This window comes from Eumetopias jubatus, unplaced genomic scaffold (assembly GCF_037043125.1).
Source record: "Eumetopias jubatus isolate StellerSeaLion01/CBP00866 unplaced genomic scaffold, mEumJub1_p1.0 scaffold_10, whole genome shotgun sequence".
In the NCBI taxonomy this organism is placed as follows: domain Eukaryota; kingdom Metazoa; phylum Chordata; class Mammalia; order Carnivora; family Otariidae; genus Eumetopias; species Eumetopias jubatus.
This window is the reverse complement of record NW_028274816.1, coordinates 7,495,187-7,519,680: the sequence shown is the minus strand read 5'-3', so window position 1 is coordinate 7,519,680 and position 24,494 is coordinate 7,495,187. Positions and strand designations below refer to the sequence as shown.

The 24,494-nt window shown below is 51.9% G+C and overlaps 1 protein-coding gene across 6 annotated transcripts in view; it reads right to left on the bottom strand.

Moving 5' to 3' along the window:
- NOD2 (nucleotide binding oligomerization domain containing 2) overlaps window positions 1-23,318 on the bottom strand; it is a 35,810-nt gene extending 12,492 nt beyond the window's left edge. For 2 of the 6 annotated variants that reach the window (XM_028091817.2, XM_088027367.1), the window contains exons 1-6: window positions 23,234-23,318; window positions 16,339-16,805; window positions 9,487-9,592; window positions 5,146-6,961; window positions 1,182-1,265; window positions 886-969 (exon numbers count right to left, since the gene is read on the bottom strand). In XM_028091817.2, the coding sequence (XP_027947618.1) occupies window positions 886-969; window positions 1,182-1,265; window positions 5,146-6,961; window positions 9,487-9,592; window positions 16,339-16,797 (2,549 nt within the window). In that variant the 5' untranslated portion in view covers window positions 16,798-16,805; window positions 23,234-23,318. Of the gene's footprint in view, window positions 1-885; window positions 970-1,181; window positions 1,266-5,145; window positions 6,962-7,196; window positions 7,436-9,486; window positions 9,593-16,338; window positions 16,806-17,699; window positions 17,831-23,233 lie in introns of those variants that run through there. The other 4 variants (XM_088027366.1, XM_088027368.1, XM_088027370.1 and 1 more) reach the window with 4 other exon arrangements.
- Between the last annotated feature and the right edge of the window lie 1,176 nt (window positions 23,319-24,494).

Here is a 24,494-nt window from a genome sequence, read left to right as displayed (position 1 = left end):
CTCTCAACTATCATGCTAATCTAGCCCAGAACCCAGGCCTCAGGTTCGAGCGTAGCACCTTCCCGCTACCCCACGGCCCTCCCTCTGGCCACAGCGGCTCTCAGGATTCTGAGTCTGGGGGAGCAGGTGGTGGTGGCAAAACAGAGTCCTTTGTACAGAAAGGCCTCAGCAGCCCTGCCTGAGACTGAGCTACATGGTTAGCAATTTAAAAATGGCAGCTCCCATCCCCAAACCCAGCCCAGCAGGTAGAAAGAATGGACGATAGCAATTGTTCGTCCACATAAATTCTTCTTTCACCGCCACATAAATCCAGGTGGCAAGACATCCCCGGAGAGAGAGAGAGAGAGAGAGAGAGAGAGAGAGAGAAGCCAGGCCAAGCCAGGGGCCAGCAGGAGAGGTGATTTAACGGTGTCAGGAGAGCGACTCCAGTTGAGCCGGGAGGGCCAAGAGCAGCAGAATCGCAGACTTCACAGACTGGAGTACAAAGCCGGACCCACCAAGCACCGAAAGGACCTTCTGAGAGCTTTTCGGCGACTGGCTGCCACCGCCGTGGGGACAGGGGACTGGTGCACGCCTCTGCCCACAGCCCGTGCTCAACGTCCATCGGGGAGCTGGGAAACCCCAGAGAGCTCGTGAGGCTCTTAGACCCAGGGAAGGAAAAGGCCCTGGAAACCCTCTTCAGCCCTGGGGGCTAAAGGTCAAAGGGCGGGAAGCCCTTAGCCGGGCAGAGCCGGTCCGGAGTTTGCTGGGGAGGTCAGAGCATTGGTGAAACCCTGCTCCAAGGCCCTGTAAAGCAGCCAGGAGATTAGCGGCCCAGCAGAGGCCAAGCCAGGGCCAAGGCCAGACTAAGCAGACTCAGCTGTGCAGCAGAAAGGCAGCGCTCACCTTAACGCCAAGAAGTTCCCTTTGCACGCAAGGAGCCTGGCCATGGGATGTGCGCAACCATCCGTCAGTTTGTTGTTGAAGAGCCTGGAAATTTCCGAAAGGGAGGAGCCATGGAGACCAAGGACAACAGTCAGTGACCACCCCAAGCCCCAGGTAGCCGGTTCCCTCAGCACAGAAGCCGCCCACACCCTCTGACCAGGCCGACCTCTCCGGCCCTGCTCACAGCCCCGGTGGCACGGCCTGGAGCGTGGCTGGGGGCACGAGGCCCCGACGTCCGCAGCCCAAGCCCAACTTACGCTAACTTCTGCAGCTGCTCACTCTGCAGCGCATGCTCCACGAGCTTGCAGACGCCTCGGTCGGAGATATTGTTATCTCGCAAGCTGAACAAAAGACAAAACAAATAAATTTGAAAATGGAGCTGATGAGAGAAAAATCAAATAAACAAGACCCCCCGGAGAGATTTTCATGTGTGCCCAAAGTGCCATCATCTGGGCTTCTGGAAAACACCACAAAGCACTGAGGGCCCCAGAACAGAGGAGACGCCCCCATCCCTGGTCTGGGTGCCGACGCCATGCCCTAGGTAGGAGACAGCTCAGCAAGCGGAGACCCAGAGCTCCTGCTAAAGAACACTGGAATCCTCAGGGTCACTGGCCTAGTCCGAGAAACTGTTTCCAGCTTTGTAACACAGAAACGATCCTCATAGCAGCCTCACAGAAGGTTCCGAGGTGGGTGGGTGTGGTGAGAACTAGCCGGCCCCCTCCCCCGCAGGAGGGGACGGTGGGCACCGGAGGGCAGCATCCCCCATACTCACCTGATGCCACTAGATCTTCAGAAAGCGTCTCTAGAATACAGACTCTCAGGCCCCTCCCCTGGAGCTGGTGGTTCTGTATGTGTGGGGCGGCTGGACCCAGGGGTCTGTATATGTCAACAACTGTGCCCATGATCCCCATGTTCGGGCAGATCGGGGAGACCCTAACTTAAAGGTTAACAACGTGGGCTCTGAAATCCCTCAGTGGAAATTCGGATCCTTAGCAGCCACTTACTAGTTATTTGCTGCTCCCTTCCTCAGCATGGTATTCCCAGCCCCACCTGGCTGTAGAGAATAAGATTTAAAGAGACAGTGCACATAAAGCCCTGGGAGCCCCTGGAATGGGTAGAAGCTCCCTATAATCATGACTGCTCAAGTGCATGGAATGCTCACCTAAGCACTTCCCAAAAGTAAAGGTATTTAATCCTCACAAAAGTTCACCACGTAGGTACTACCAGGATGCCTATTAAGGGGAAGGAAATTGAGGCACAGACAAGTGGAGTGACCGCGCCAAGGCTGCACAGCGCCTAAAGAATCTGGGCCCGGGAGGTCTGGCTCCGAACCCCACCCACGAGCATGACATCCCCTGCCTCTCCCCCAAGGCCTTCTAGGGGCTCCTAGAGCCGTGATTTTCAGGCTGCAGGTCATGACCCACTGGTGTGTCATGAAATCAACTCGGAAGGGCCCAGCAGCATTTTGAAAGGGAAAAAGAACAGAAGAGGGCAGAATGCATCCCAGTTTACACCGGAAAGTCATTTTGTGAAGTTTTTGTTTCAGTTTTAGATGCCTGTGTGCCTGCTTGTACCTTCTCTCTCACGGTGGGTCACAGCCCAAAAACTGTGAAAGCCAGCAGCCTAGAGTCAGAGCCAGGGTCTAAAGAAACCCAGATGAGGACACTCTGTAGACAGGTTTCCTGGAGGCTGCACGTTTCTGTTGGCATGGAAACAATTCAAGTAGGAGAGAGGAGCTGTGGAGGAGAGGAGCCCTCCTGCTGTCCACTACCCTCTGTCTCTGTCTGTCTCTCTCTCTCTCTCTCTCTCTCTCTCTCACACACACACACACACACACACACACACACACACACACACACAGGAAATGCCCAAGCAGCAACCTCCAGGTCCTTTCCCCTCCCACACAGCACTGGCAATTTCGGTACAGAGAGTAAAGAGCAGTGGAACTTGGTCAAGGCCTTTTATGGCTCGTGGAAAATCAAGTTGGTTCCCACACCCACAGACCACCCCAGACCTAGGGAATGAGAATCAATGGGGACAGGCCCTAGAATCTGCATTTCCACAAGCTCCTTTTCACCTACGAGCAGAGCACTGGAACCAGACCATCCTCACCTTCTTCTGAGAATAAGAAACAGACCTCGAGCCTCCCCTCAGCGCTTTGACACATCCTGGGAGTGACGTCGGCTTTCCTTAACTGAGGAGAAGGTGTCCATTCATTCTAAGGATGGACTGGTCTATAAGGATCATCCAGGCCAGTGGTTCCCGACCTCTTGGGACTCGAGGACCCCTTTGAGGATGACAGGTCCACTATTCAGAAAAATGCACGTTCATATTTTATCAGGAAAATGACTCCCACAGACAGGTCTCAGACTTCCTGAGTGAAAATATGGGGATTCCTCCTTCCTGGGGAAATAGAGTATGGTGCTGGCCATCTTCCATTTGCCTGGCCAGATCCACTTTCCCCTCTCTGCCTGGCTCTCGGTCCTGAGGGGCTGATGCCCATGGATGACAGCAGCAGGTTCCCCACGCTAACTCCCGGTTGGTTGGTCAAGGCACAAGTGGGAAGGGGAGGAAAGGCCAGGACCTCCACTCTCCCAGCTTTCTGTAGCCTCAGATCCTACCAGGCAGCCTTCTCCACACCTGCCCCCCAGCCCTGCCTTTCCAGGCCTGCGGAGGGTGACAGCCCCGTCCCCACCCTCATGGTCACAGGCCTCAGGACCCTGCCCTGTCCCTCCTGGCTCTTCCTAACTGCTGCCCAAGCCTCTGTAAACAGTCCCTTTATTAAACTCTCTGCAAATGACCCAATTTAAATGTGTCAACACTATATCCTCTTGATAGATTCATAACATATATTATCTATAATATACATGTTAACTATATAAAATATGCTACATATTATTATTATTACATTATATTTATAAACTTACGACCACGGACCCTATGTAAGGGATAACACAGGCCACCAAGTTTCTAATAGATAGGTATATGTTTGCTCCAGAGGAAAAAAAAATCTTGCTGCTCTGGCCCAGAGAAGGTGTGCCTTCTTAATAGATTCAAGGAGAGGCTTGTCCCTTGCTTAGGGTCAAATAAGGTCATCTGGGATAGACCAAAAGCCCCAGAAAGCTGTGAGTAGATTTTAACATTAAGCTACCACTTCTGCTTTCTCGGAGGTTTTAAATAGGGAGCAGGACATGCCCTTTCAAGGCAGGAAGGAAAGTGGGGGAGCCTGCAGCCGGCTGGCTGCCAGACCTGGCCATGCCCTCTGCTCTCACCTGGCCCTAGACGTGGAGAGAGGCCCTGCGGGTGCGGGAACAGACGTTCCAAAGGGGGAAGGAAACCTCACACCTCCAGATGGGGGTCGGGAAGCAGTACAGGTGACAGCACACCCTCATGTGGGTGCTGCACTGCGCAGAGGATAAAAGGGCAGGGGCAGGGCACCTGGGTGACTCAGTTGTTAAGCATCTGCCTTCGGCTCAGGTCATGACCCCAGGGTCCTGGGATCGAGTCCCACATTGGGCTCCCTGCTCAGCGGGAACTCTGCTTCTCCCTCTCCCACCCACCCCCAGCTCCTGATCTCTCTCTCTCTCTCTCTCTCAAATGAAAAATAAAATCTTAAAAAAAAAAGTGGGGGGCGTGCGGTGCAACTCTGCAGCCACTTTCCAGCTCTTGGATCCTGCTCATTGGGATTTTAAAATCTCTCATGGGGCCTAAGTCACCTCTAAATTGTGGGTGGTTTCTAATAACATACACATATGACACAAAACTTTGCGTGTCACTTCAAGGTTCTCGTGGAGCCCCGAAACCTATCCACGGGCAGGCTGCTTGTGGAGAGCAAGGACTTGTCACAGGAAAGATATGATCTGTTCAACCCAGCTCTGCCATCTCCTGTGTCCCACCAGACCAGTGACTCTGCTTCTCTGGGCCTCAAACAGAGGATAACGGGGAGACAGCCCCGGGTGTTCACCAAGATGAAAGGAATTAATTGCCAGAAGTGTGTAACACAGCGCCTGACACGCAGGACACTCCATACGCATGGCTGTCATCATCACCACAAAACTAAGGCTCCCTACCAGGGAAGGGGCGGGGCTGGGGTTGCTCCAAAGAGGTGGGGGGGGAGCTGGCCGCCCGCACCCCCCTCCCCCCCCAGCACCCAGCTCCCACAAGGCACCCGAGTGCTGGCATTCGCGCCACACCCAGCCTGCGTCACCCAGCAACACTCACTACAGAGCCTTGCAGACATCCAGGCAAGGCAGTAGCTGTTCCACACCAAGGTCCCCTACAGAGTTGTGGTCCAGCTGCAGGGCCACAGGCCACTGGAGGTGCCGCAGCACAAACGCCAGGGCGGCACACTCTGCAGGGCCCACGCTGCAAAACGTCAGCTTCAGGTGCCCGATCTTGAGCCCCCGCACGGCCTGCCGGGCCAGCCGCTCCTCCTGCATCTCGTACAGGCTCCGGATGAGCCACATGAACCCGGGCATGGCATGCATGCTCTTGGCCTCCCCCGGCACGGCCTGGGGGATGGAGTGGAAGTGCTCATGGAGGCTGTGGGACAGACATTTGCGGGCGCAGGCCTGGAACTGGAGCAGGGCCTTTTCAGACACCTGGCCCTCGGCCAGCAGGCCTCCGTGCTCCCGGGACAGCAGCCCCGCCAGGAAGGCTGCTGTGATCCGGAGGTTGTGCGGCTCAGCCTCCCACAGCAAAGCGGCCGTGCTGCCCTCCTGGCCCTCTGAGCGCGGCACGCACATGGGGGGCAGCAGCCGGGCCAGCAGCGAGCCGCGCGGCCGGTGACAATTGAAGAGCTGTCTGAGCAAGGATGGTGACAGGTCAGCGCTGAGCACGAGGTACAAGGCTGCAAAAAAACACTGGAAGGTGATGTGCAGGAATTCCAGGGTGGCAGCGCCCCCCGGCACAACACTCTTGGCGTGCACCAGGAAGCCAAGAGAAATGTCCTCCCTGTCGATGTGTGCTGCCTGGAGCTGCTTGGCTGAGAATACGTAGCAGCACGTGCCCAGGCCCCAGACAGCCAGCCAGCCCAGGCGCAGGAGGGTGGGGAGCCTGCCTCGAAGCAGGCCGGATCCCAGACCGTGGGGCACCAAGTCTGCTGAGGAGGCATGCAGCAGAAAATGCTGCAGGATCAGCAGGTACAGATCCGTGGTGGTCTTTGGGGACCCCCCGCCATGCAACAACAGTTCCTGGTGGCATTTGGACACCATCCACGAGACAACAGGAAGGTGGCACAAACCATGCAGGGCCGAGGTCCCTTTGAGCAGGCGGATGAGGCGGTCGGCCACCCCCGGCTCACGGTGGCGCTTCCTCAGGTACAGCTCGATGCCCTCTTCTGAGAAGCCCTTGAGGTGGAGTTCCAAGCGCAGGTACTTCCTGAGGAATGCGGACACCGCATCGGGACGGCTGGTCAGCAACTTGCGGGCATTCTTTAGCAGGTTGCCCTGCAGAAGGTTGAACAGCAGATTCTGGACAGAGGTGGGGTCAGTGGGAGAGCAGTGACGCTCGCGATCCGAGAACCTGAACCTGAACTCGTCAAAGCCATCGAAGGTTAAGAGGACACGGTTGGGGTGGTCAAGGAGGAACTGGAAGACGTCCTGTTGGCCAAGGTCAGGCCAACAGCAGTGTTCAAAGAGCAGCATCTGCACAGACAGAGGCTTGACCACACACTGCAGCTGCCGGCAGCTGAACGGGAAGACGAAGAGAAATTCCTGGAAGTCGCGCCCTGCAGCCCACAGCAGGTGCATCCGCTGTAGCAGCGTGCTCTTGCCACTGCCCGCCTCGCCCACCACCAGCACAGCGTCTGCATCTTCATTGAGGTGGCCATGGGTGCTGAAGAGATCCTCCAGGCCCAGGGTCACAGGGCTCTTCTGCGGGGGTCCAGCCAGGCCCACCTCTGTCCGGATCTCCAGAACATTCTCTGTGTATATTTCCTCCAGGCAAAGATTCTCTGCCCCATCATAGGTGCTCAGGAAGCGAGACTGAGCAGATATCGTGGTCCTCAGCTTGGACATGTACTTCTTACATGCGGCATCTGGAAGACCGAAGAAGAGGCGAATGAGGTAGGACGGTGGGGTGGATGGGATCTGACAGAGAGGGGGCTGCATGGGGGAATGTGATGTTATGCATGGAAAGAAGAGCCAGCACGTGCCAGCCCTGGCTTCTCCACTTTCAAGTTGTGGGCTTTGACGACAGTCACGTAACTTTCCTAAGCCTGGGAATTCCACCCCCCCCCCCAACTTGGGAAGTGGGAAAATGGTGGTCCCTACCTTATAGGGTTTACATGGAGCAATTAAGATAATTCATGTCAAGTGCTTCATTCAGCATCCCACACAGAGCTCAAAAGTTATTAACTAGTGGTATTATTACTACTGACATCAGGAAGAGCTGTAGATTAGAAGGAGCATTGGGCTGGGATCAGAAGACCTGCATTCCGATGCCTGTCCCACCACATTGGTTAGATGGCCTTCGAGAAGCCTCTTCACCACTCAATCTCGGCTGTGTCTTTCTAAAGAAAAACACAAGGTGTAAGAGCCTGGCAGCCCAGTTTCTGAAGTCCGATACGCCTGGGTTTGAATGTCGGCTCCATCATTAGCTTGCACAAGCCACTCAACCTTTCCCGCCTCGGTATACTTATCTCCCCAAATCAGGGAAAATCCACACCTTGAAGGATTGTCACAGGAGGAAATGAGATAAGATAAACTTTAGAGGACTGTCTGACACATGGTAAACTCTTGAAGGATGGTATTTATTATCATGATACTGATGGGTTTGGTAGGCATAACAGTAACCCTCAGGATCTGTGAATATGTCACCTTACTTACAAAAAAAGGGACTAGGTAAATGTGATTAAAGAGATAGGGACATATCCTGGGTCATCCAGGTGGACCTAGCACCCTTTGGTCTCAGGGGCAGCGGGGTGCCCAGGTCAAGCACTTGGACAAGAGTTCTTGGTCAAGATTCACTTCCCCATGCTCTTCACATAACCCTCAGCAACCCTCTTTCACATAGGGTGTGTCCACAAGGCAGCAGCTTTTCCTTTACCATCCTAATAACCAATGTGAGCAAACTACTTTCTGTATCAGGGGTTAGTTCCTCTTTCAGGGAATGGGGAAGTGGTAGTCCAGAGCCCCCAGGGTGGGGGGACACTGGGGCATCATGACTTCGCTGCTCCCAACCAAAGACCAGCCCCCTTGTTCTCAACTCAAAAGCTAACAAGTAATTCTCACAGAGCATACTTGGCATCCAAAGCACTTGCCCCGTGTTTGTGTCCCGTCTTCTGTTCCCAGAGCTGGTAATCAACATTGTTCTTAAATCTGGATATACCAGGAGCACTGAACGTAGATACCATAAAATAGACACCTGCCTTTCTAATTCCCTCAGTTCTAATGCAGGTTTTCCGGACACGACCCACCAATATAAAATTCTCCAGAAAAACAGGGAGCTCTCATTTGAAAAACAAACACAGGTCAATTGTCCATTTTGGATTGGTCACCCTGGGGAGTATGACCCCATGTCACAGAGTTACAATGCATGAAAGTCAGCTGGGCTTGATGGTATCAACAGCAGATATTAACCGAGGCCCAACTCGGGCACCGTGCTCTGTGATGAGCAGCCCCTGTTGGACACTGATGTCTGTGCCCTGTTCTCAGGGAGATGGTGCCCACCGAGGTGCCAAGCACCAGCTTCTAGCCATCCCTCCCGCAGGCATGCTCCCTGCCCCGAGGGTAGAGCCCAGGGTGGTAAATCTATCTGCTAGCACCACCCACAGGTCAGGGGCCCTCACTGCCAATGAGCAATCCCTATGGTGGTGGGGGAACAAGACATGCAAGGCTCACGCCCTCTCTTTACAACTGATGATCTCACCTCCGAAGAAAAGGGGAAGCAGCGGTGGAGACGGTTTAAAACCAGACACATCCTCCTCACCTCAACCCCCGCCCTCCTTGCCCCAGTTTTCACATCCGTAAAGTGGAAAAAATGACACGGATTTCTCAAGGTTGCTGCAAAGGACAGATATGGTAAATAAAGCACCTTTGCAAGGATGCCTACTACATGCCAACTGTGGGATCCGAGCCCCTCCCGTCCCTGGGTTGGGTTGGTGGCCATATGCAACGAGAGAGCTACCACGTTATCTAAACCCATTTGGTCCCAGAGTTTCTCACAGTGAGTAGTTAAATTGCAGAAATCAAGAGGTAACAACCCTATCTCAAAAGGGTATCCCTTTCGGGACAAATAATAAGAGTTTGGCTGGTGAGGAAGACCTGTCTTCGCTTCAGGGCGCAGTAGGCTCCAGTTAACACGGTGCAGCTTGGGAAGTAACAAAAGCTAACCCTCATATTACACGTGGTAAGCCTCTCAACCCTCCCAATAGCCCAGTGAGTCAGTGGTGGTGGTGTTATCCTTGAAATCAGGAAACTGAGCCGTAGAGAGGCCCGCAGGGCCAGTTAGTGGAATTCTAACTTAGGACAGGTCTTGCTCTGGAGTTCTGCCCTTAACCAGGAATCCGTACGGCCTTTCTTTCCCTTTCTGATGAACCGAGAAGAACTTATAAGTATATACCTTCGAAAGGCAGGGCCAACGGGACTGGCAATTCCTGAACATGACGTAGAAGGAAGGCAGCCAACCCATTCGCCTTCACTGTGGCAAGATCGAGGAGCCTCCTTGCCTATGGGGAGAGCAAAAGTCAGTATCTTTCCAGAAAGGCAGATGGAGACAGTATGGGAAGGTTTCTCCCGGTCACTACAGTTTCTTAGGTATCTCCCTTCCACCACAATAAGAGGCCAGAAAAACACCCAAAGCAAGAGGAGTTTGAAGAAGACATTACTAGGTGCTGCTTGGTGAAGCGAACACTTGAATACACGCACCTGATCTGGCTCTCACTAGAAGAGGGAATCACTTAAAAAGGAGAAAAAGACATAAATCCATAAACCTGCAAGGATAGGAAAAACAACTAAGGAAGCGAGAAATCATTTGGAAGACAGGTGATTCCATGGAGCCCCGAGGCTTGGAATACCATCACTGAGCATGACCCCCACATTTTCATCTCCAACCTGAACTGCTCCCCTGAACCTTGGACACACACACACAAAACTGTCTGCCCGCCATGTCCCCTAAACACCTCTGACTTAACATATCCACAACTAAACTCCTCATCTACACCAGCCCCCAAACCTGCAGCCTTCCTCCTTCCAGCTCATGTCAACTCTACCCTTCCAGTTGCTTAGCCCCAAACTTCTAGAATCACCCTGGAAACTTCTCTGCGATCCACCAACAAACCCTGTTGGCTTGACTGCATATCCAGAACAGCACAATAGAAGTATGATGCTTGCTGCCCAGAGGGTAGACACAAATGCGAGACATATTTGTAATGTTGAGTCTTCCAGTAGCCATATTTTTTTAAAGTAAAAATAAATGAAATCCATTTCAGTCGTATATTTTATTTAGCCCGATATAGCCGGAATATCACCATTTCAACATGTAATCAATATAAAAAATTACTGAGATATTTTACATTCATTCTCCGGAACAGAATGCCACTGCAGACCGGCCACATTTCAAGCGCTCGATAGCCACATGTGGCCAGTGTCTACCCCACTGGATGCACAGCTAGAGAGCCCTGTCCCTTCTTGTCCCCTCCTCTATGCCACCGTCCAAGACGCCATCATTGTTCACCTGGAAAACAGCAAAGGCTGCCTAACTGGTGTCCCCGCTTCTGTCCCTGTTCCCAGAATCGATTCTCAACATCGCAGGCAGAGTGTCATTCTTTAAAAATAAAAGTCAGATCATACCTCTCCTGTTACACATGTCCCAGCACTTCCCTCATTTTCTCAGAGTAAAAGCCCAAGTTCAACAGTAACCTACAAGGCTCCAAACAGACCAAAGTGCTGTCTGTGACCCTCAGGATCCTGCTTAACTTCTCTCACTTCACCTCTTATTGATCTTCCCCCTGCTCATTCTGCTCAGAACACTAGCCTCGGGTTTTCTGGCGACATCAAGAATGCTCCCACCTCTGGGCCTTTCCTGGGGCTGTCCTCTCTGCCTGGAATGCCCTTTCTCCAGCTGTCCACATGACCCCTTCCTTCACCTCCTTCAAGCCTTTGCTCAAATATCACCTTCTTGAGAACTCCCTGACCACTCTATTTAAGATTGCAATCACTACCTCCACCCCCTGTAACTTTCAACCCCCAGACCCACTCTGCTATTTTCTATAGCACATCCATCACCTTCCAACATGCCCTGTCATTTGCTTCCTTTTGCTTATTATCCATCTCCCTGCACTGGAACATGAGCATCTCCAGGACAAGGATTTTTGTCTGTTTTGCTCACTGCTGTATCCTCACCTAGAAGAGTGCCTGGCACAGAGCATGCATTCAAGGACTTGCCAAAGGAGTGAATAGTAATAGACTTAGAAGAGCCCAGAAAGCCAGATCCTAAGCCAACAGTGGGTTGAAAACCACACAATGTGCATTTCGGACTCTATAAAGATCTCTGGAATTAAGAGTATCAGGTACCTCCAGAATCAAAGGAAATGATTAGAGTAAGGAGGGTTGAGTCAACGTGGTTTATAAAACAGATCTCTGGTTCCCCTGACCCACTCCAAGCCAACAACAACTGTTCCTGCCCTGCCATGGCAAAGTGTGGAGATTTATATTCTGGAAAGGCTAAAGCAGGGTCCCTGGACTGGGAGGCACCAGGCACAATAAAGGAGGAGGGCATCATGCCCCAAAAGCAGGTTTAAATGACCATGGGCAAAATGAGTGCTGAACGCAGAGACCTCTCCCCACCACTATCACCACCCAGCCCTCTTACTCACTGGGTTCCCACAACTCTGGAAGTCAGACCTTTACCTCCAGGCTGGTAACTTGACCAACCTAGGAGGAAAGGTCTAAAGATACAAGTGCCATCACTTCCCAAAATGTCTACAGTGAAACTTGAGGCAGACAAGTTTCACCTGTAGGCTCTGAGTTTCCAGAGTTAGATTCAGGGAGTCTATTTCAGTCATGAGTGGTCAACTAAGGATCACCACATGCCCAAAGAAAGCATCTCATGTGGGAGATCGAGGCCGAATAAGTAGGGAAGGGGAAAGCAACTTGTGGGATAAAAAGGTAACGCAGGGTGGGAAAAAAAATCTGCCCTCCACCAAAAACAAAACAAAACAAAACAAAACAAAAAAACCACTGTATCATTATGGTCCCTAAGTGAGACAAGAAATTGCATCCATAAAACAAGAACAGGATGCTATAATAAGAAACATTTTAAAATAGCTCTTGGAAATTAAAAGTGATCACAAAAATGAAAAACACAAGGGCACAAGGGTTTAAAGATTAAGTGGAAGATATTATAAAGGAAGTGATAAAAAAGGACACAGAGATAGAAAATGGACAAGAAAGAGAAGAAAATTAGGAGATCAGTCTAGGAGTCCTAAAATTCAAAGAGTAGTTCCATAAAGAGAGAGAAGAAAAAAGAGAAAGAAATCATCAATAAAGTAATCAAGAAAATCTTCCAGAACATAAAAGAATCTGAGTTTTCAGGTTCAAAGCACCCCTTGAGTGCCCAGCACAATGGAAAAACACTAAGGCACATCATTGTGACATTTCACAATGTTAGCGGGCCAAAAGAAAATTCCACACACTTCCAGAAAGAGTTATAAAAGAGTTTTGGAATTCTAGCAATTCTTTTCTGGAAGAGAGCAGATAAGGGAGTAATAATCTCAAAATTCTGAAGGAAAATGATGACCAACCCAGAATTTTATACCCAGCCAAATTTTGACCAAATATGAGGAAACTTGTAGCTATATAAGAGGTTAAAATTTAACTCCCATATACTCATTTTACAGGTGTGGGGGTGATATGATCTCCCAGAATAGAACAAACCAAGAAAAAGGAAGACAGATAACTCAGGTAGAGGAAAACCAACATAAGAGGACTATCAAGGGAAATCTCAGGATGATGGCTCTACCAAAAGTAGAGGGCCACCAGTTGAGGCAGATTGGAGCAACGTGACTCGAGTCACACAGGACCAGGGCAATTATTTCCTAGATGTGCAGGCAGGCCTGGCCCTAATCCTTATCTATACTTGGCTTGTCTGCACCACAGGCTAATATCATTCTTTCTCTCCACCTTGTGGCCTGGGTCAGTGGAGGACACCCATTTCACCCCGCAGAAGTGTTTGGCCTGGCCCTATTCCTGGGAGCTGAGGGAGCCTTGGACAAGCTTACAACTGAACATACGGAGCAGCCCACTTCCTCTGACTATTCCCGGACATCCAGTTCTGACTCATACCTACTCTACCAGATCCTCCAGCTGTAGTGAATGCTCTGTTTCTCGGGCCTCACTCAATGACCTTGCCCACTGACTTCCCAGCAGGAGCCCTTAGAAAGCCTCCAAATGGTAAAGCCAAGACCAAGTCCCTGAGGCCCTGTTCAGCTTCCGTGCTCTTGGGAGCCTGCCTCCAAGAAGGAGAGGCAGGACTACCCTTCCCTGACACCACTGTGCTTGTGCTTGCTAGAACTTTTTCAAAACAAAACACATTGTTTGGAGAATTATTGCATAAGGTGTTAAAACTATGAAGAAAAGCAAAGAAATGACTTCACACAAAAGTCAAGCTAGGGGTAGCAACAGAGGAAAGTAGTAGTAGCATTCTGTCTTCATGTGGGTGATGGGAACGTGTTTATACCACAACATGTGAAATTATACACTTTTCTGCAGGCATGCTACATTTCCCAAGTTAAAGGTGTTGGAGTTAATTTCATAAAAGAGTCAAGCATTTCAGTCTGACACTCTGGCCCTAGCAACCTTAGCAGGTGCATGAGTCAGATGGAGAGCTGGCTTTATAGCCTCGGGTCTGCTAACAATGTTATACCCGACTGTGCGAGGTCACCGCACGAAGCCCCACATTTCAGGTCAGAAAGAGAAGATCATTCCCTCTGGGGACAACCAGGCCTGGATTCGAACCCTAGCTGGGCTACTTCCCAGATGGGTGGTCTGGGCAGTTTCTTCACTGTTAAGAAACAGTAGAGCCAACACGACACCCTGAGAAGGTCGTAGTGTGGCTTAGAGATCACCACCGTCGAGGGCTACGGACCGTGCCTGGCACGAGGTAGGCACTCACTCAGTAAATAGTAGCAGTGGGTCTTTTAGGGATCTAGTTCTTCAACTTGCATTTTGTTTCATTCCACAGCATTTTTCGGTGCCCAACCTGCAATCCATGACAACTGCCTCTTTATAGGAAATTACAAGGTCAGTTTACAAGAGTAAACAAGGCAGTCCTGGAGTGGGGGGATATGTTGGTTGGACATACCACAAGTACCACCCACACTGAATCAGAAATTCAGCCACTGAAGGCAAGCCACCAAGTTAGAGAACCATAGGATGCCAGACCTCAAAGAAGGCTCAGAGAGAGCTGGATTCCAAAAACTTAAACCTCAGGCCGCCCAGTCCCTCGGGAAACTCCTACGACCCTCAGAGGTCTTGTCGGCCACGTGCTCTGCACAGTCCCAGTGATGGGTGCTTTTGCTGTCCACCTGGCCTTTTCTTAAGATGTAGTCTTAGCTCATTAAAATGCAGGCTTTCTTCCTTCCTAGTATTAGCATTTAAGGTTATACATTTCCCTCTATGTTCCGCTCTAGCTGTACCCCATAAATTTTTATAAGTCAGATTCTCATTACTGTTTGGTTCTGAATTATTTTCTGATTTCCATTATGATTTCTTCTTTGGCCTATGAGTTACCCTACTTTCTTTTTTCATCAATCCAAATACCTCCGCTATGCATGCCCTGTCTCCTCTAGGCCCAAGGCTGCCTTCTCTAAACTGCTCAGAGCATCCAGGCTGGACCACACTACCACACTGTTGAACACTTGATCAAAGATGACGAGACACAATCCTTTCACTTCCCATATGGGCTGATTCGATCTCCACAACAGATCACAAAGACACCAGGGTAGGTGCAACAACGAACGTGTTTTCTATAATCCCCACAGGGCCAGGCTCAAGGAGCTGGTCCTCAGGGTAGAATTGTAGGTTTCACGTGCACTAGTGAGTAAAAGGAGAGGCCCACACCACGCGTGCTCTGTAAATATGCAGCCACCTTGAGCCAGCTTTAAAACAGCCTTAAGGATGCACTGGTTCATCCCATCAGTCTCAACCTAGACTCCCCTAATCACCAGACCTTTTTTTTAATAGAAAATAAAGACTAGAAAATCCCCCAGTTTGGCCCGACCTAACACTGCCATTTAATTCCAATTCATTCATTCATTCATTCATTCAATAACTGAGGTGTTTCATCAACAAGTATTTATCGAATGCCCATTTACTGAGCACAAGAAGTTTTAAGAGCCCAGTACACAGTAAGCATCTAAATAGATTCTGGCCAACGGGGCGCCTGGGTGGCTCCGTCAGCTAAGCGTCTACCTTGGGCTCAGGTCATGATCTCAGCGTCCTGGTCTGCTCAGCAGGGAGCCTGCTTCTCCCTCTCCTTCTGCCCTCCCCCCACTTGTGCTCTTTCTCTCTCTCTCTCTCTCTCTCAAATAAATAAATAAATCTTTAAAAAAATAAATAGATTCTGGCTGAATAAATGAATGAATGAATGAACAATGAACAAGCGAGTCAAGGTACCAGGTCCAACATGGCACTTCCATGCCATCAAACTACTGTTCTGGGCATCAGTTCTCCAATATATAAAGGGGGATATCAGTGATGGCTCCATCTGTATCACAAGAGCCCAGAGGGTCGCTGTTTGGGGTAAAATGAATAAGGAGTTTCAAAACTACCCAACAGACACTTTTCGGGTCTAATGGAATGCGTTTTCAGAGGGAGTTACGCCCCAACTCTGAATGTCTACGGGCCATTGCAAGTTCGTATCAGAAATCCAACGTAGACATGTGAACAACAAGCGGTCCATAGTGTGCTAATTATTAACAATTAGTAATTAAATGTTAAAGTATCTATTAAATACAATGTAATAATTAATTATGAAATACAAAGACAACTTAATGAATTTTGATGATGTTGAGCTATTAATTTAAGACAGCCAAAAAGCGTCCAGGTACAGAATATCACCAATAACACAACTAATGGCGGCCAATGGGAATGTTAACGAGTGGTTACGATGCGCTAAGACACTGTTCGAAGGGTTACATGAATCAACTCACCGACTTTTCCCAAGAACCTTACTAACGTTTCACAGACGAGGAGAAGAAACAGGGGAGATTAAGGAGGGAGAGTTTCCACAGAGAAGTCCCGACATCACAGAGAACAGGCCCTGAACGACTTTTACCTGCCTGGTGACTTTGTTAGGGGGAAGGCCAGCACCTTTGTCTCCCCACGGGGCTGACTCCCCAAAGACAAATCCGTCCTGGTGACTAAGCACCCTTTTCCCGGGGAATTCCGATTACCCAAGACAGAAGTGCCTTACCCGCTGGGAGGATGTGAAGATGGGCAACCTGATTTCATCACATTCATACCGGCTGATGAAACCGTGCTCCCACGCCAGATCCAGCACACCCTCCACATGGCTGTAGAGTCTCCTGACAATGGCTGGCCGGTGACTCTGCAGGTCACGGGCTGGGTGGGGCGAGTGGGGATCCCAGCAACCGGAAAGCTCTGGGGCCTGGCAGTCGGTCTGGGCCTCGCGGATGGCCGCGACGAGCTGTTCACAGCCCCATGCGCCCTTATTTCGGACAGTGTCCAGGAGGCGCCTGGCCAAGTGCGAGAGGGGCTGGCCCAGGAGGCTGAGTCCCTCGTAGTCTTCCCAGGAGAGGACTTCCCAGGAAAGGAGCCAGTCCAGGATGCTCTCGAAGCCCTCCAGGGACCCTGAGACCAACAGCCCCACCAGCTGACTCCTCTGAGCCTGGAAGGCCTCCTGCGTGCACATTTCATAACCTGGGGAGGAAAGTGAGGTCAAGACTCCTCTGAAAGCAGGCAGGGGGCAGTGGGAGGGGGAGGAGCAAGTCAGCCCCACCCCAATCCTAGGAGGCCACGGACCTACTAGGGCATTACCCAATCCAAGCTCCCCCTTGTACAGATGTACAGACCGAGGCCCAGAGAAGGCAAGAAATTGGCTTGAGGTCCCACAGAGAGTTCAATCAAGGCTCCTGGTTTCCACATCTGCACTTCATCCCTGGCTTAAGAAGGCTTAGTAAGTCTTGAGCTGATAGTCGAGCAATGACTCCCAAGGGATTTGGAAATTAACTCTCTTTGGGACCTTATGAGAGGGCTCCTCCCTGCTGGTTGCATTCAGGCTGACGGCTGCGCTCTCTCCAGTAACAGCTGATATTTACTAAGCACACGCAGAGTGCTGCCAGTCAGCCTAAGCGCTTCCGCATGGGAATTCACTCAACCCTCCCAAGCACTCTGAAGTAGCTGCTATGATCAGCCCCATTCTACAGATGAAGAAACCGAGGTACAGAGAGGCCAAGTGACTTGTACAAGGGTTCCCCATCAGGTGAGGTGGAGCTGGGGTTTGAACCCAAGCCGTGTGATTCCAGAATGCATGCCCTTAATTCCCCCATATTTGGGTTCCGCCACAGGGGTGCCCCTGAACCCATGCCTGCTAGGGTAACCTGCTGCGACCCCAGAGGGCAGACCAGAACATTGCTATAAAGAACTCAGCCCAGGTGAAGCAAAAATCAGCGCGCACACTGAGTCATTTCAAAGCTTAGGGGAGCACGGACCCCAATTGTCACCGCCTCCTTCCCAACTGCCCCCAGGCCCTCCCTTCCCTCCCACTCCCTCGCCACCACACATTAAATGCTGTCGTCTCTGTCGGGGGCTTACTCTGGGCTCAGCCTTCAGACTCTGGGCTCTGGGAATTTGAGAGGAAGTGATTTCTCTGAGTTTCAGGCCCCGGGAGGGTCCCCAAGCAGCAGAGAAAATCTCTCAGCGGGAGCCATTACGCGACTGTCACCAGGGACACGGACGGCTACAGTGCCCAGAGAAAGTGAAAGCAAAAGGGAAAAAGGAGAGGAACTCTTCCTTCTTTTTACAAAACAGGGACATTCTGAGATCCTCAAGGGAGCAGACGCCAAGGCACTTGGAGATTTTGCATCTCTCCTGTTTATGTGTCTTTCCCCCTTCTTGGCCCGAGTAGAAGCCTGGATCTTACTCATCCTGGCATCCCTAAGCGTGGCACAGCGCTGGGCCTCGGAGAGGCACAGTGGGAATGCTCATGAATCAAAAATCCACCGAGGAAGGGGAGGGTCTGGAACATTCTGTGCCTGCCCTCATGTCACCCAAGGGAAGTAAAAGGAGACGTCTCCAACTCAGACTGTTGCTAGCACTCGGGATGGAAGCCTTGGGCTGGCCAGGTGAGGAGACAAAGGCACGGCAAGGTTGCGTGCATGTCTGGCAGCTCGGGAGGGCATTCCCCATGCAGAGATTGCTCTAGGGCAGTTCTCTCTGGCCAAGCAGGCCTCCACCCTGTGCCCACTGCCAGGCAGAGGAGTCAGGAGGGTAGACATGGGAGGGGTGAGAGGAGAGAACAGGACAGGTAGGAAAAGCTCTGGGCTTGGCCCTGGCGTGGCTCTCGGCTGTGGAAAGCCCAGCCCCACTGCCACCCCTGTCCAGGACCTGGGGAAAAGAACCACACGCCCCTCCCTCTGGGAAGAGCCCAAGCATGGGGTGGGCACTCTCTCTCTCTCTGACCCCATGCCTGGAGGGCATGTGTGCAGCCAGGAATTAAAGATGTTGCAAGGTTAACATGAGACCAGGCAACACCTGCTCCTCTTATCCGGAGGATGCCTGAGGACGGAGAGCTGCCCCCTCATCTGCATCGGGAGAACCTAGACCACACTCTCCCCCTACAAAGATTACTAGGCTTGGTGGAGCAGGCACAGCCTTGAGCAGGAAGGCAAAGGCTGAGTGGTGCCAGGTCTAGATTCACCTACAGAGCCCACCTCCCCCGGAAATCCTGAAAGGATGGTCTGGAAGCAGAGGTGGCCAAGCCACTGTGCAGAACTAGGTAATTCTCATCAGTTCTGGTGTAAAGCCCTGGGCATCCACCATGACCTGCACTGAGAGACCCACAGTTGTGCTCACCCCCAAGGGGACAAGCTGGGAGTAAGCAGGGGCCCTTCCCAAACACACCAAGTCTGGAGCAGCTGACAAATGCTTGAGCCACACACACCCAACTAGTAACATCAAGGATCTGTGGACACCAGGAAGGAGAGGCAGGCCTGAGCCCTAACGGTTGATGCTCTGTCCCCCCATCAGCAGCTGGAAAGTCCCAACTCTTCCCTGGCTTCCTTCCAGAAACCTCAGAGCAGGAAGAATCCCCAAGGACCCATTTGGTCAGACCCTTGTCTCTGAGCAGACATTGTCCTTTCTTACTGGAAACAGGCAGGGGGAGGACCTGGCCTTGCTGCAGTCCTCAAATAACCAGCTCAGGAAGTTCTTCATCATGTCTAACTTAAGTTTCTCCTGCTTTAGCTTCAATTGGGAGTGAGAGAAAACAGATGGCCAATCATCCCCTATTTCATGAAAATTGTCCCTAAAAATCCTGTTTCTGGCCCCCGTAATCCCCTGTTCAGACTTCCCCTCTTCAGTCTAACTAAATCAGTCTATCTCCACTGCCTTTTCTTTTCTTGACTTACTACAACTTTGGAGTCCTGACCAGTCTTTCCTTGAGGAAGGTGAGGCCCAGGCCAAGAAAGAGGCATGAAACAGAGTCAAGTGGAAGGGACAACGCACGTGGGCCCTCCCTTACTCCTAAAGCCCAGGCCCAGGCAGAAGCCCTGACACCTCCTTCCTTCCTGAGACCACAGCCAGCTGACTTTCTCTGGAGCTCTGAGCCAGCTGATTGGCTTAAGGGCTGAAATCTCAGCCCATTGGGCCCCTGCAGGCAAGAGAGGGAGGAAGGCCCAGGGAAGCTTGGTTTCTCAAGTGTCCTGACTCAGCTGGGGCCAAGCCTTCCCCGGGGCACTGGACCCATCCCTGCCCCTCCTGCGGCCCCTCTTCTGTTCCACCCCCTTCCCTGAGCTTCTCTCTGGGGGACCATTTCCCACCAGCACCCAGACTATAGTGTCTCCATCAGGAGAGTAGAGCCCTCTCTTCCTCAGACAGCTCGAACCCCAATTCTCTGACCCCCTTCACAGCAGGACTCCTATCTGTTGTCTGTAATGCTGTCTTCCAGGCGCATCCTCCTGGGCCCCCCAGACTGTTCTCGTCTCAGCTGGGTTCTCAGCCCTGGACCAGCTCGCTTGGCCAAAGGCGTCAATCAGAATGGCTCTCCCTCTCCTTGCAGCACCCCCTTTACCCCAACTCTGACTTCTGCTCCCAGCCCACTGGCCATTCCTTCTGTCTCCTTGGCTGGCTCCTGATGCTGGGAGCCCCAGAGCTCCAGGGTTGGGTCTCTCTCCTCCGTACCACTCTCTCCCTAAGTGAGCTCATCTGCTCTTACAGCTCTAAATGCCAGCCCCAAATTTTATTTCCAGCTCCAAAGCCCCCACAAGCCCCGCACTGGGCATCTTCCCAGTGGATGCCTAATGAGCAACTCAAGCATAACAAGCACAAACCAGCACTCTGGCTCTTCCCCCTAAACAGCTCCCACTTCAGGAGATGGCAGCTCCAAGCTTCCGGACTCTCAGGCCAAAAACCTTCGAGTCATCCCTGACTCCACCTTTCTCTCACATCCAAACCCTCCTGACCCTACCTTCAAACACTACCCCAAATCGGAAAATCGGATATTTTCCCATGGCCTCTCTGCCCCCCGGGGTCTCTCCCCAGAATGACAACAGTGGTCCTGTCACTGCTCCCCGCCCCCCGCCACCTTCTGCCCTCACTTCCCTACAGTCTTAGTCTGCTAACTCCTGAGTCAGAGCAGGTGACTCTTCTCTTCAAAGTCCTCCAGTGGCTCTCACTGCACTCCCAGTAAAAACCAAAGTGGCCTTCAAGGCCCCAGGCAAGGGACCCCCACTTCCCCACCCCTTACCTCTCCGCACTCATCTCCTACTAACCCCCCCAAGGGCTCCTCACCCACCCTGCTCCAGCCACTCAGACCTCCTCCTTGTTCCTGGAACAAGCTGGACCTGCTCCCACCAGGCATGCCTCTGCCTGAGGGCCTTTGCACATGCTCTGTGCTCTTCCTTCCAAGGGTACACTGTCCTTCCCCTCGGATAGTCACATAGCTCACCCTTCACCTCCTTCAAGGCTTTGTTCAGGTGTCACCACCTCGGAGAGGCCCTCCCTGACTATGCTTTATAAAACTGCAATACCCAAGCCCAGCCCTCACCCCGCTTGCCTGCTTTGTTTTTCTCCATAGCACTTCTCACTGCCTGACCGATCATGTATGCACTTGACCGCGGTCCTACTCCTTTCTAGAATACGAACTCCATTAAGGCAAGGAGTTTTGTCCGATTTTTTTTTTTTATTGCTATAGCCCAGGGTCTCACCCATTGTATCAATAAAGATCATTTGAATGAATAAAAGAATGAGTTGACTCTGCATGGCTCCAGGAGGCAGAAGTGGAATGGAGCGGTGGAAATCTGCAAGCCATCGATTTTAGTTCAATGTAATGAGAGCTGCAGGACAATGAACAGGCACACCATAAGTCATCATCACTAGGGATGATGCACCAGGTGGGAGGTGGGTGGGCTAAATAGGGGTCCCCTCCACCCCAATGTTTATAACATCAATGTCCACAATAGCCAAACTGTGGAAAGAGCCGAGATGTCCATCGACAGATGAATGGATAAAGAAGAGGTGGTATCTATACACAATGGAATATTATGCAGCCATCAAAAGGAATGAGATCTTGCCATTTGCAACGACGTGGATGGAACTGGAGGGTGTTAGGCTGAGTGAAATAAGTCAATCAGAGAAAGACATGTATCATAAGACCTCACTGATATGAGGAATTCTTAATCTCAGGAAACAAACTGAGGGTTGCTGGAGTGGTGGGGGGGTGGGAGGGATGGGGTGGCTGGGTGATAGACATTGGGGAGGAGGGTATGTGCTATGGTGAGCGCTGTGAATTGTGCAAGACTGTTGAATCACAGATCTGTACCTCTGAAACAAATAATGCAACATATGTTAAGAAAAAGAAGAAGAAGATAGCAGGAGGGGAAGAATGAAGGGGGGGAAATCGGAGGGGGAGACGAACCATGAGAGATGATGGACTCTGAAAAACAAACCGAGGGTTCTAGAGGGGAGGGGTTGGGGGGATGGGTTAGCCTGCTAATGGGTATTAAAGAGGGCACGTTCTGTGTGGAGCACTGGGTGTTATGCACAAACAATGAATCATGGAACACTGCATCAAGAACTAATGATGTAATGTATGGTGATTAACATAACCATAAAAAATTTTAAAAATAAATAAGTAAATAAATAAATAGGGGTCCCCTCCAGCCTCAGATCCCAGACTGGCAAAGGGGATCTGAGTAACCAACAAACTTAGGGCCAGAGCGATTGGGACAGGAGAGCAGAGGCAATGGGAGTGTCACTCTGGTCTTCCCCAAGGGGACAGGTGACATGGCAGACAAGAACAGCCCATGGGAGATCAAGGCCACATGAGGGAGAATCTTATGGGCTCAGAAAGAGGGAGAGAAGCAAGAGCAGACAAACAGATCCAACTGTGGGAGGAGATTTGGGGATGCTTTTTAGTGTGCTGGAAAGCAAGTAGGACCAGATGGCTGCTCCCCGACATGACAACCAAAGGACAGGGCAGAAGGCACAGAGAATGCAAGGCTTTGCAGGCCCTGGTGTGGGTCCATGCAGGAAGGGATGGGAATGAGGAGGGGTCTCCACACCCACCAAGGGAGGGAAGGAAGCAGGAGGCTCCCCTAAAAGTTACAAGGCCAGAGGCAGGGTTAGATATCATCCAGGCACTCTCTCACCTATACCCACCCATTCACAGGCATGATGAAGATGGGGAAACTGAGGCCCAGAGAGAGGAGTTGTCTCGACTGAGCGTTGAGGAGGCTTCCTCTAAGAACTGAAATCTCATTCCCAGGCCAGCCCCGTGCCTCGGGACTTCTCATTCTGCAGGCTCTCCCTTCAAACCCGTCAGGATAGCCATACACAGCCTCTCTCCAGACCTCAAAGGCTCAAGGGGCCTGGGAGTTCTGCTCACGCCCCCAAGCCTCCTCATTCTCTGTAGCCGCTGCCCGCCAGGGCGCTCCGCTACCTCGAGACTCCCCCTTTCCTTCTAACCTCCATTTAGAGCCCGGGACGGCCGAAGGGGAAACCGGGGCATCCCCTTCCCCCAAGCCCGACGGCTGGGATGGCTCAAAAGCCAAGTGTCCGAGACCCGGGGGCAGCTCCCCTCGGCGCCCAGCTCCTCCCCGCGCTCCCGTGCTGGGTAGAGGGGCACTCACCGCACAGTCACCTGCGCCCCAATTCCTCCTTGCGGTCTGGGCGCAAAACTCAAGGCTCGGACACCCATTCCGGCTCCGCTCAGGCCCCGCCCCTTCTGTCCGGGAGCCCCGCCCCAGCGCCCTGGCCACCCACCCGGCCCTGCGGGACACTCCGTCCCGGCCCGGGCGCCCCGCCCCGCGCTGGGCCCACCCACCCTGCCCCGCGGGCCACACCCCTCCGGCCCGGGCGCCCCGCCCCGCGCGGTACCCATCTACCCCGCCCTGCGGGACACTCAGCCCCGGCCCCGGGCGCCCCGCCCCGCGCTGGGCCCACCCATCCTGCCCTGCGGGCCACACACCCTTTCCGCCGCCCGCCGGCCCTGGCACCCCGCCCCGCGGCCACCCCTGGGCCACCCAGAGGTCTCCCGAGACTGGACAGGAGGGTGAACAGGAACAGGCCTGGGCAGCCCGTCAATTGGACCCGGGCCAAGTGTGTCCCACTTAGTGAGCCACCTTTCTACTAGAGGGAACCAGAGGCCCCCTCCCGAGACACACACGCCCAGACATCCTGTGGAAGGAAAAGCTGGGAAAGCTGTGGAAGCCAGTATTAACCAAAGCACTCTTTGACAGCCAGTAAGTCCATAGTCACCTAAGGCCTTAATACTGTGGAGTCCCAGAACAGTGTTTTCCAGAGTGTGATGGGTTACATGTTAGGTGAGAGTGGACAGGGCATTTCAAGTTCCTCTTTTTTCCTTCTTCCTGCAAGCCTTCTGTTTAAGTTGAAGCAAGCCCTCTCTGTTTGGAACTAATGGGGCTTGAGCCTCTCTCTAACACTGCCTGGTCTACTTGGCTCTCCTACAACATCTAACTAGAATTTAACAGCATTGTTTTGTTTCCATTAAATTAAATTTATTTCAGTTTATGGCTTCCAGTTCTTCCGAGCAAGTGACACTGGTTTTCCACTGAAGGTATTAAAACGTTCCTTTTAAAACACCCTTATTTGGAAATTTTCTCATGTAAAGCAAAATATCTGACATTTTTACATGGTGCTTATTTTTTTTTTTTATTTTTTTTTTAAATTTTTTTTTTTTTAAGATTTTATTCATTTATTTGAGACAGAGACAATGAGAGATAGAGAGCACGAGAAGGAGGAGGGCCAGAGGGAGAAGCAGACTCCCCGCCGAGCAGGGAGCCCGATGCGGGACTCGATCCCGGGACTCCAGGATCATGACCTGAGCCGAAGGCAGTCGTCCAACCAACTGAGCCACCCAGGCGCCCTTTA